The sequence below is a fragment of the Rana temporaria genome, chromosome 9, assembly GCF_905171775.1.
Source record: "Rana temporaria chromosome 9, aRanTem1.1, whole genome shotgun sequence".
In the NCBI taxonomy this organism is placed as follows: domain Eukaryota; kingdom Metazoa; phylum Chordata; class Amphibia; order Anura; family Ranidae; genus Rana; species Rana temporaria.
The window spans coordinates 144531692-144544499 of record NC_053497.1 but is presented as its reverse complement, the minus strand read 5'-3'; the positions used below and the strand labels follow the sequence as shown (position 1 = coordinate 144544499).

The 12808-nt window shown below is 45.1% G+C and overlaps 1 protein-coding gene across 1 annotated transcript in view; it reads right to left on the bottom strand.

Moving 5' to 3' along the window:
- Positions 1 to 9383, bottom strand: part of DYNC2I2 (dynein 2 intermediate chain 2) — a 34890-nt gene extending 25507 nt beyond the window's left edge. Inside the window, exons 1-3 of the mRNA XM_040324733.1 lie at positions 9091 to 9383; positions 4435 to 4692; positions 2519 to 2628 (exon numbers count right to left, since the gene is read on the bottom strand). Of these exons, the coding sequence (XP_040180667.1) occupies positions 2519 to 2628; positions 4435 to 4692; positions 9091 to 9171 (449 nt within the window). The 5' untranslated portion in view covers positions 9172 to 9383. The remainder of the gene's footprint in view (positions 1 to 2518; positions 2629 to 4434; positions 4693 to 9090) is intronic.
- Between the last annotated feature and the right edge of the window lie 3425 nt (positions 9384 to 12808).

The following is a 12808-nucleotide window of genomic DNA, read 5'->3' as shown; positions in this document are numbered from 1 at the left end:
TCCATTCGCGGTATCCAAACGCCTTCCTCCCATTACAAACTATCCCTCTATGCTGATGACCTTTTGGTATACCTACAGGACCCCCATATCTCCCTGCCATCCCTCTTTGCGGAATTTCGTCGTTTTGGCACATTTAGCAACTTCAAACTCAATCTGTCCAAGACTGAGGCTCTCAACGTCTCCCTCCCTGCCGCTACGATGACTAGGCTCAAAGCCAATTTTTCTTTTAAATGGCAAACGAGGGGAATCTCATACCTTGGCGTCCTTATTCCTTCTAATCTTTCCAACCTTTTTTCTTCGAACTATGTTCCCCTGCTTTCACGCTTGCGGAAGGACTTGGAGGAGTGGGGGGGGACTTCCCTGCCGTGGTTCGGGAGGATCAACACCCTGAAGATGGACACTCTACCCAAACTCCTGTATCTCCTTCAAACGGTTCCCGTCTTAATCCCCAAGTCCTTCTTCAACTCCTTACGCTCCCTCGCCATCAGATTCCTGTGGCGGCGGGGGCTCTCTAGAGTGAAGTACAATGTGCTCACCCGCCCAAAGCTGCGGGGCGGAGCTGGCATCCCTGACTTTGAGACCTACTACAAGGCTGCGCACATTGCGCGTGTCTTGGAGTGGTTTCCGCGTCCTTTCTTGAAGGCCTCCGTCGCCCTAGAGCAAGACTTGTCTCACGTTGACCTGCGAGCACTCCTATGGGGATATAGAACTGAACTGACACACATACCTCCCCCCTCCCCGCTTACTCTGGCTTCTCTCAGACTATGGTACAACAGGGGGTTATGTTCCCTACTGTCCTCCGACCCCTCTCCGTTATCTTCCCTATTCGACAATCCCTCCTTCCCCCAAGGATTTGGTGTATCTTCGTTGGGCCCCTTCAAAAGGACTGAATGGCCCCAGGCACGCTCCTTTGTGCATCCTACGCTGGGGTCGCCAGCGACCCCGGCAGGCGCTCATGATTGGCTCACTACACTACACTTGTCCACACTTACAAAGCACTTACATTCCTCCTCTCAGGTACACCGCCCTCCCACGGAGTTTGAACGACTGTGTTCCCTCTCGGAGACGCCCAGGCACCTACTCTCGGCCATATATAACCTACTGCAAACACTCACCCACACCGAGTTACCCTCTTACACTAGGATGTGGTCTGCAGATCTGGGGGAGGACATCCGGCAGGCAGACTGGCAGACTTCGTTTTACTTCACTCACAAGTCCACGATCTCCTGCTACGCACAGGAAAAAAACTACAAGATTCTATCAAGATGGTACAGGGTTCCCTCCGTGTTGCACAAAATATTTCCGTCCACCCCGGCATCCTGTTGGCGATGTTCCACTGCTGTGGGGACTTATCTACATGTCTGGTGGGATTGTGAGAGGATCCGCCCCTTCTGGACTCAGGTATTTGAATGTTACAACAAAGTCTACGATAAATCACTGGTTCCCTCACCTAAAATTGCTCTTCTCTCTATCCTGCCTGGTTCTGTTCCATCGCAGAGACGGAGTCTCCTCCGTTTCTTCATGTCTTCAGCAAGACAGCTCATACCCTCCTACTGGAAGTCGACCGCAACTCCTCCATTGTCACGCTGGGTCTCTATTATGAACGATACCATGAGAATGGAGGAGATGCTGGCTCTTGACAACGACACCTTTAATAAGTATACATCGCTATGGCTCGTCTGGCTCCACTTCTCTGACTCTGGCCCCTGATTCTTACCCCCCCCCCCCCCCCCCCCCATTTTTATTCCTAATTTTTTTTTTTTTTTTGGTTTTCGGCCTTGGTTCTTTTTTTGTCTTCTGTGTCATTTTTTTTTTTTTTTTTTCTTTTGATTTTATTGTTTCCTTCCTGGAGACTCTGGTTGTAAGGTTGTCACCTACTAAGAGGCCATTTTGGCCGCTCACAATTTTTGTTTCGGGTTCTTGTCATAATTGTTCCTGTTGTGTTATATGCTGGTGGGAGTCCTGCTGTGGGCGATAGCCATTGGGCTGACTCTCTACCACTACCTATTTATGACTGTATCCTAATTGTGACACCTCATGCTGTTCATGTATAACATGTTAAAATTCTAATAAACATATTTTCAACTCTAAAAAAAAAACACCCGATTCTGTTTCCCGTAATTAGCCTCAATCTAATGTTAAAAAAAAAATTTCGGGTGGTCCCTCGCTTTAAATTTAACCGATGGATTCCTAACCGATGGGAAAAAAAACGATCGTTAGTAGGCACAACCATCAGTTAAAAATCCATGCATGCTCAGAATCAAGTCGACGCATGCTGGGAAGCATTGAACTTCATTTTTTTCAGCACGTCGTTGTGTTTTACGTCACCGCGTTCTGACACGATCGTTTTTTTAACCAATGGTGTGTAGGCGCGACGGACCCATCAGTCAGCTTCATCGGTTAACCGATGAAAACGGTCCATCGGTCCGTTCTCATCGGATAGACTGATCGTGCGTACGCGGCTTCAGTCAGTGGCTGTATACATACAGGATTCTGGTTCCACCAACCATTCACCTACCTTCCATAAGAACAGCCAATAACTGATCCAGTTGAGTTCCATGAGACGCTAGTAACTTCAAGATGTTTAGCTGCAGCCTCCAAATACTGCAAGCTGTGCAAGCAGGACACCTAAATATAAATGAATGAGAGCAGAATGAAACTTCAGAGACCATAACTGGAACACTCAGGCAGACACAAACACAAAATAAAACAAAAGTATAACTAAAAGCAAAACTTATTTTTTATTCATTTTGGCTAGAGTAAGGGAGGGTCATAACCCCAACTATTGTTAAGTTGTTGTTGTTTTTTTGGCCATCTGTGTCCCATTGTGTTACCTTCACTTCCTGTCCAATAGCCAAAACAGGAAGTGAGGGGAAATTTCTCCAAAGTGAAGGAATCCCTGGTTGTCACCAGAACCATTAGGAACTATTGTTCCCATTGGAAGAGGTCTCCTCTATTACTGTTCTGAGGCTATGTTCAGTGATAATGGTAAACAGGGCAAAGAGAAAGGGTGACTCTCCCTAACAGGGCCACAGGCAGTAAAACAAATCTGACAGGTGTTAAGATACCTCTCCACTATATCCAAAACTAAAAAAAAGCTTTGTCTTTAGTTCTACTTTAATTCTACAACTAGATTTATTTAATTATTGTTCAAAATGCTCTGTGTGAGACAGATGCAGGACAAGAAAACACAGCACAAAAAAACGCAACTTCCCCAATCTATAACTGCCATTAAAGCGGAGTTCCGCCTAAAAAACAAAAATATTAAAGGCCAGCAGCTACAAATACTGCAGCTGCTGACTTTTAAAACAATGGACACTTACCTGTCCAGGGTGCCCGCGATGTCGGAAGCTGAAGCCGATCAATCGATCGGCTCTCGGCTGACCCCGCCGCCATCCTCGGTGAGGGAATCAGGAAGTGAAGCCTTGCTGCTTCACTTCCCTGCTGCGCATGCGCGAGTCGCGCTGCACATCCTTACTGGTCCCTGCTGTCTTCTGGCACCTGTGCATTTCCCAGAAGGCAGCGGGGGAGGACAGTGTAGGCGCCAGACATGACGTAGGTCACCGCGATCACCGCAGTGATCTATGCCAGGAAGTAGGAGCAAATACCTTTATTACACAGGTATCTGCTCCCTCCTCCCCCCCTGCAAAAGGTGGCAAATGTGACACCGGAGCGGGAGAGGATTCCAAAAAGTGGAAGTTCCATTTTTGGATGGAACTCCACTTTAACAGCAAGGAACATATGGAAGGGCGATGCATGTCAAACAACAACGAAACAAAGAAAAAAGGAAAAATACAGTTTGTTGCAGGGGGGCTGGTAAGTTAAGCTGGGAATGTTATTTGTTTTTTGTTAACATGTATCACCCTTCCATGTGCTCCTTACTGCTAAGGCCAGGTATAGGTTGGGACAGTTGCCATTTGTTTGTACTGTTGGATATGTGGTGAGGGGGTGCACTGGACGCCTTCCCTGCCATTGTGCCATTTTCTGACATTGCGAGCGTGCTGGACAGGTTAAGTGTCCATTTATTAAATGCCAACAGCTGCAGTATTTGTAGCTGCTGGCTTTTAGTATTTTTTTTTTTCGCTGGACCTCTGCTTTAACACGTTTCACCAAAAATTACCCGATCAAAAGTGTTAAGGAGGCTTTATTCATTTTCTTCTCTTTTTTGTTAAATTACAGGTAGGGTGCAGGTTGGTATCATTGAGGTATATTGCTCTCAAAGCAAAAGACACGAATGAAGTCACCAATGTTTGCTATCTGCCAGCGGTGCATTTATGTATTTACCAGTTTGTCTGGAGTTCCGCTTTAGGAACTAATATTGCCCACACAAAGAAAAGTGTCTTAAGAGCTTGGAGTGGGCAGTTTGCTGTATTGGCTGCAAAATTCAAATGCACTGCAGAGATGGATCTGTTCCAGAATTACGATTTATCTTACCTGTGAATTTGGCTCTTCCCAGGTCACTTCATAGCCATCAAATGCGTGGCTTCTCCAGTTTTTCTTTAGTTCTCTGATCATATCTTCTTCCACACGTTTGAGAAAAGCTCCCACATCTGGGTAATCTAGAAGTGGCCCAAGGTCAATATCCAATGCTCTCTGGTCATGTTTCCATTCAGTCTGAGTTCCAGCCTCAGAGACTGTGCCCACTTGTATGGATAACTCTTCAGTGGCAATGGGCCGTGTCTGACAGCTTTTCTATAAAATAGAAGGAGGCATGCTTTAATCAAGTCACAAAATGATTATGTGAAAGGGAAAAACCCTGCCTCTACTAATATGGCTGCCTCCACATAGGGGCAACAGGGGTTTATTTACTAGAGGCTGTTTACATTGCAAGAACTATATGTCACTTTCTTCAATAAAATGTTTACATTTCCAGCTTTGATTGTATGTCTTGGCTCAGCTAGAGAGGAAAGCTGACAGAAGCTTTACAGTGCTAAAGCTTACAGGATGTGGATGAGAAAGAAAGGAGAAATTGGGTGATAAGATAAGACACTATCATTGCAAGTTTAGATTTTTGGGTCTCCCTGGCAGCAGAGTTTATCTGGTCACCGCTCTTGCATTTCATTTCCCACTCCCTAATCTGTGGTTCCCCAGCATAGTCTGTGTCATTCCTGTTGCTTTCGTCCCCCTTCACCAACAGTAAATCTTAAAGCTGTCAGCTGATCGGCCTGTAGTGGCACAGTACCGAGCAACTGAGCATGTGCAGAGCAGGGAGTGACGGTGTATTATTGGATTTTAAACAGTATAGACACTTATTTTTAATGTTTTAAATAACAATCTGCAAAAAGGACCAGCCTGAATTGATCTAGGACTTAATTTTCTGACTAACGTTCCACTTTAAGAGAAAATACTCCTGCAAAGTCAACAGCTTATTTACCTTTGGTAAATCCACCACAGCTGCAGTGCACAGAGATGCAAAGACAGACAGAGGGCACAAATGTGCACACAAATCAAGACTAAGGATGAGCTCAGGTGTGTTCACAACTTCACGTGCCTGCACCCATGCAGGAAGCTGACACTTGTGTGTTTTAATTCTACTGCAATCACGCATAAGCTCGTTACTAACCCTAGACTTGCTAACTTTTTTTCCCTTCAACAAGCTGAGGGCTGGGTCTTTTTTGCCCCACAGCCCTCCTCTTTGTTTACAAAGAGGAATGACCCTCCCCACAGCAATAGGTTTAGCTAGAGATGAGTTCGGAGGACGCCCAAGCTCATCTCTACCCGAAATTAAGGGATAGCTCAGGAGTGTTCGCAGCTCCACGTGCCCACGCTCGCCAGGAAGCTGACACTCCGCAGCGCTAATCACAGGCAGTGAGACATTTCCTGATCCGCAGCTGCACAGATAGGGAAATGTCTCACTGCCTGTGATAAGCGCTGCGGAGTGTCAGCTTCCTGGCGAGCGTGGGCACGTGGAGCTGCGAACACGCTTGATCTCATCCTTAATGAAGACATGCTGAAGACAAAGGACAGCGGGGCTTTGACAGGTCCATATCGGCACAGTGAGCGGAGACTGACCTATTATCCACCTGCTCAGCGGGGATCGGCGGATCGGTCGCTGCTGAGCAAAGCTGAGTCCGTACATGGACAAGCCTGTGTGAAAGAGCCCTTACTAAACTCAGGAGCCTTCATTTACTATATCTGGTCTCCCACAGTATACTGAACATGGAAATGCAGTAGTTTTAGTAAATATAAACTGCTAAATACCTTTTCTCATCAGCAGTATATAGCAGTCTTGTGACTTATATAGGTGTCTGGTAAAGCTTGTAGGAGGAACTTTTATTCTCCTGTGATTCCTATGAGGCTGCATGACCCCTGACCCTCTGTCTGGACAGTGCTGGTTGGCCCTGTGCTGATCACATGCTCCCTCCCAAGAAAGAAAGAACCTATAGCAACACACATCAAACTGAGCATGTGTATCTTGTCCCCAAGGCTCTGTTCTATCAGGAGATGGATTGGGGACTGTGGAAGAAGGGGAGAATCAGAGAAGACAGAATCAACCAGCCTTTTTTCCCCCAATGCAGAGGATTAACCCCTTAGGTTCCACATTGAGTATAACAAGCCTTTACTGTATATACAAAATGATTTTACTGTTGTGGGTTTATTAACACTTTAAGGGCTCATGCACACTGCAACTCAAAAGAGCTCAAAGAAGCAACTCCTACAGGCTTTTGAGCTCTTATTTTTTCTGCCTGGAAACTCCCCTCCATGTTAGTCAATGTGTCCATGCACACTAGGGCTTTTTCAGGCATATGTTCCTACAAGCAGAAAAAAACCCCCACCAAACTCACATTTTTGAGTGGAGTTAGTGTCCCAAAGAGCTCAAAAAAGCTCAAAGACCGGCTAAATTGTTTGGTCCAGCTTTTTGTTTTGTTTATACAGTGGTTAGGAAAATAATATCCAAGAGGGTTTGTGGAGAAAAAAAACACTTATGCTCAAGAAAGTTTGAAAGAGCTCAATAAAAACTTGAGAGCACAAAAAAAAGACCAAGCTTCTTTAAGCTTTTATAGGCAGAAATAAAAGCTCAAATGACTGTAAGAACAGCTTTTTTTAATATATGTTGTTTATATTTTTTGATTATTTTTTTACAATTTTTTTAGGAGCCCCATTGGTGGGCTTTGGTGAAATATCAGGGGTCTAAACAGACCTCTGATGTCCCACTTTTGAGACAGAGAAAGGGACTGAGGACAGAGATATCCCAGTCTCTTTCTCTGCAGCCAAGCAGCAGGGGCAATCTGCGCAGCACAGGGTGATTAGGGTGTGCCCAAGCAGATGATCGGTCTGTACAGATGACAGCTTCTTTGAATTCTACTGCAATCACGCCTAAGCTCATTACTAACCCTGGACTTGCTAACTTTTTCCCTTCAACAAGCTGAGGGCTGGGTCATTTCTGCCCCACAGCCCTCCTCTTTGTTTACAAAGAGGAATGACCCTCCCCACAGCAATAGGTTTAGCTAGAGATGAGTTCGGAGGATGCCCAAAATCATATCTACCTGAAATTAAGGGTGAGCTCAGGAGTGTTCGCAACTCCACATGCCCACCAGGAAACTAACACTCTGCAGCGCTAATCACAGGCAGTGAGACATTTCCCGATCTGTGCAGCTGCAGATCGGGGAAATGTCCCACTGCCTGTGATTAGCGCTGCCGAGGGTCAACTTCCTGGCAGGCGCGGGCACGTGGAGTTGTGAACACGTCTGAACTCATCCTTACACGGGATCACAGCCAGCCAGTACAAGTCCAATGACAGGCTGACAGACGCTATGGTTGTGCACATATGTAGCAAGATCCCAGGCCTCCTTTAGTCTAATGAGAACCTCCAGAGCCAAGAAAAGCTGACATCCTTCTGTATAGAGTGGGCTACAAGGCGTGGTGGGTGTAATATAAGGTAGATTCATGGGCGCCAGACTTCTTAAATGCAAAAAGATTTATTTTCTCTCAAACAGAAGAGTGGGAGAGAGGGTTTAGGGCAAGGACACGCTTAGGAAGTTGCAATGTCAATTCGCAGACTCCAAGACTTCTACAGGACAGCCATGCAGGGAAGGGCATCCAGCAAGACACCACATCTGCATGTGTAGGAGCGATGTCTCCTATGGCAATAGTCTTAGAACAGTTCCTAACACAGATTCTAACAATCTCCTTTACTTTTATAGTCACTTCCTGTAGACTCTAAGCCCACTGAGCTCCCAGTCCCCCGCTTCTCTGCTGGGTCCCTGGTTTGGCACTCCAGATACTCCTCAAATGTCACCCCACTGGCCTGCTCGGTCCCTGGCTTGGCACACCTCCTCTGCAAGTGTCACCTGGGCTGGCTGGGTCCCTGACTTGGCACCTGCTGAAGTTTCCCAATTCTTCATCGTCCCCGGTTGGTGAGAATTCTGCTCTGGTACTTGCTTCAACTACTCGCTACTCCCTGGTAATAAGGTGGAAGGTCCCTTAGTGGCGACAGCTTTCCCTCTACCTCCGACCACGACAGGTTCTCTGGCCGACAGAACCGTCACTTCTGGTTGGACTGCAAGCCGCAATCCCAACCCTGCGCTGCTCTCTTGCTTCTGGATAGGCCCTCATGCAGCCAAATGTGCCCAGGATAGGCCCAAAGCCCGGGGCAACATGACACACGTCCACCAAGACAGCCGTCCAGGTGGCACATAACCCCAATCACCTGACTCCACCCAACTATATAAATTTAGAAGCAACCCTGCCTAAACATAAGGGGGGCTACACATTTATTACACACATAAAACTCTGTACAGGGAAGTGGAATGCAGATAGAGTGCGAGGGAAGGGTGAAGGGGGTGCATGCTATTAAATTGTTTATTTGATATATTCTGGAAGAATCAGCCTTGGCATGGGGACAGCACAAGCCCCAGTGGGGTCAGGGGAAGAACTGTGAACTATAGAAGCCTGGTGGCCACCCAGTGCAGTGAAATACACCTACAGATGAAATAGACTGATATTTTCTTATGACTGGAGTGTGCTTTGAATGTAATTGGAGTCAGCCTTGGCAGTATTTTGTATTGCTATGATGACAGGTCTGGGTGCTGCAGCCTGCAGGCCATGATTTCTAGCCCTGCCTGTGTGTGAGGAGCGATGGGCACTCACAGACTCGCAGTGGCTCTCCTGGGATTTCCTCCATACAGACTCCACAGCCGCCCCATCCACCGTCTCATCTACAAACTGCATGGTCCAGCAACACAGGAACCCGGCTAAACTCCGTGCAGGCCCGCATCCACGGTTCCCACGGCAACCAGAAGCTCTTCCAGTCGGCGCTCAGCATGACGTCACCGATGCGCCTCGTCAGTCACGCGTTTTTTCTGCTGCTAGTTCTACTTTTATTTCTCTTTCCAGTCGGTAAAAACGCATCCCTAACGCCGAGAGGAATAGTGTGACACAAATGTAAAGCTAGTTTGATCCTCCGCCGAGTCGGTAGGGCAGAGGCGTAGAATGTCACCTCTGTTGACGGTCCCGCAGCCATCTTTGAAAAGGGAAGCAGCCCTAGTTTCTCGAAATAGGTGAATATTTTGAACCTCTGAATAGCGTTAGGGTTCAAACGCGGAATCTATTTGCAATTGGCTTACGAAAAGCATTAAAAAACACAATTGCAACTCCGGACGCTGGGTGAGGATTACCAGCAACAAACATGGCGCCACAAAGAGAGGGATGGCTTTTATCATGTGACCTTGAAGAGTCCATGAGTAGCTGAGAGTGGGATTTCTTTTGTTTGGGGATCCAGCTCTAGTTATGTTTCTTTCAGCTTTTGGAGTAGAAAATAGTCACCAATTGGAAGATATTGGTGAACACTATCTAGTTTTTGCTATTGATGCAATCAGTGGAAATGTGAATGCTAGCCAATTATATTGATTGTTTTTGCAATCTGAAGGTAGCTGAACATGATGCAAATGCATACCTCCCAACGTTCTGAGATGGAGAATGAGGGACGCCTATTGGCAAAAGTATGTAGGTATAGGACTAACCCCCTGCTACACCCTCTTAAATGAGATTTATAAAAAAAAAAAAAAATGATTAGGTAAACCCACAAGTGATTTTTTTACCACTACTATTCCTTTATATTACCTTTTTGAATTTACAGATGCAGCAATTTAGAAAATGGATGAAAGGTTTAGCACAGTGATAGATAAGTAGCACATTTTATATAAAACTATATAGATCAGACCAAAATTAGGAGGACAGAGGGACGCTGCTCCAAATCAGGGACAGTCCCTCAAAATCAGGGACAGTTGGGAGCTATGTGCAAACATATAAAGGCAGCCCACCATCAAGGTTATGTATATATTCACCATGTATGACAAGCTCTAAATCCATGGATCCAGTCAATAAAATATGAATGCACAGTAACTCAATAAAAAAAAAATGTATTCAACATAGTGAGCTATCCACAACAGTAATCAGGCAGAGAATTAACACCAGAATGTCATATGATTTCCAGGCTGCCTGCTGCTGCTCCTTCCCTGGGCCTGTATGTCATCACTACAGATGAGCTTGGGCATCCTTGGAACCCATCTCTAACCCAAACACCTGCTTTTTTTGTACTCCAATGAGATCATATGAGCTGTGGGGTGGGGAATGACCCATCTCAATACTCACTGAATTACAAAAAAGCAGGAGTTTGGGTTATGCATTATTCACCCGGGGACAAAAGATTTTCTGTAATGGTGAACTTACACTTTAAATAGTGTAAAGTGTAATCTAACTTTTTCTGAAATATTATAAGAATGTCTAATCCTGTAATTTGATGCCTTTTGGAGATTTTTTCCATCTTTCCTTGGCTTTGTTATGCACATAAATACTAATTTTTACCTGGGGTGCCCAAACTTTCGATTCCCACTGTGTGTGTGTGTGTATATATATATATATATATATATATATATATATATATATATATATATATATATATATATATATATATATATTTATAATGTTCTATTTATTTATATTATATATTTACTTTTGTATTTATATGTATATGGGTATTAGAGAAACCTAAAATATGAAATGTATAAATACAATTTACATATAGAATAATGTAATAAAATAATATTTTTTAAAAGGGGAAGGGTTACAACTCATGTCAGGCTTTTATTGATGTTTGTTTCCCTGCTAGGAAGGTTCACATTCTCTATCTGCCACGGTGACCATTGTCATCAAGGTAGAAAGTGATGGAAAACCCAAAATGTTACAGTTGTCACCAGAACAGGAGGTAAAATCTTCCAATGAGGACTTGTTTTTCAAGCAACGACTTTCTAAGAGGGGATTTCCCTGAATTTTGTAGAGTTTTTTTTTTTTTTTTTTTTTAAGTTCCTGTTCTGTCTCAGTAATAGCCCCCAGGGGCACAAATACCAAAAACAAATAAAAAAACTAATAGAAGTTTAAACCTCTCTTGTGTGCCACGGGGCCCATTTCAATATAATCAAGGGGAACATTGCCGTGACTCTGGATCCCTGGAAAAGAATACTCCTGGCCCTGTCTTCTTCCAACCTGAGCACCTTTCAGTGTCTAAAATGTTTGGCACTATGGTGTTCACAGCTTCGAGGGTCAAGTGGGAGCTGGAGAAGGTGGCCCTTTAGGAAGGGGTTTCTCCAGCAGTGGAGGCCAGGAAGCAGAATTCAGGTCATCTAAATTACCTCAGTCACAAGAGCGAGTCTCCTGGTGGCTGCAATGGAGAAACTACTGCATTTGCCATTCCATTGCCCCAATTCCTGGTTCACAATCATGTCCGATGCTAGCAATATGGAATTGGGAGGCTTGCTGCCTGTTTGGTGAAATCTCAAGGCAGATGGGGCTGTCAATTTCACAAGACTGTGTTGTCTGGAGCTACAAGCAGCGTTCTGCATCCTACAGGCCTTTCACCATATAACGAAGGGAGCGTCAGTGCTCTTAGGTTAGTCAACACTACGCCGGTCTCCTACTTTAGAAGACAAAGGGGGACTTTCAGCCTGTTCTCTATTACAGGAAGCAGAGCCAATTATTTTGTGGGCTCAGAAGAATTAAGTCCAAAATATTCTAGTAGACTTTCTTTCCAGAGTCAATTGGACAACAACGAATGGTTTCTACATGTGGAGGTTTGCAGGCACAAATGCCCTGATGGATCATTGGAAATGCGGTAGGACCTGTGAATTCCCTCCAGTCCTGGTCAACCTTGGGTTTCTACGAAGACTCCAAACAGAGGTTGTGGAGGTAGTGGCAGTGATGCCTTATTGGCCAATAAGACCATGGTTCCCCTTGCTAGCACAGTTCAGCTTCCGGAACCCAGTGCACCTTCTCCTCAGGCCAGACTTTCTGTCACTGGGTGCAATTCTACATCCATGTCCAGCACAGTTGCATCTGACGGCTTGGTTCTTTAGATTGGAAGTCTTTGGCTGCTCCTCCAGAGTCATCTCTGCTCCCCTGAATACTAGAAGAATGAACGCAAACAAAAGTTTACGAGAAAATCTGGTAAAAGTTGGTTCAAATAAATGTCTGCTGCTGACAGATCATGTAGTGAACTAGAAGTTCTAAATATTCTTGGATTCCTCCAGTCGGATTTAGATCTGTCTTTTTTGGTCAGCTCCCTCGGAGTTAAAGTGTCAGCCTTCACAGGTGTATCCCATTGTAGGCATCTTTTCCTGTCCAACAATTCTTCAAGGGAGTAGCTAGGCTCAGACCCCAGAGTAAGTGGAGGTTTACCAAATGGAGTCTCCCTCTTGTTCTTAACTTCTCCTTGGAAATTGGAGCGGAATGTTCTTGGGCTGTCTCCGTTAAAGACCTCTCTGTCAAGTTCTGTCTAGAAATCCTTCCCTCAGATATTGTGGAGTTATATCTA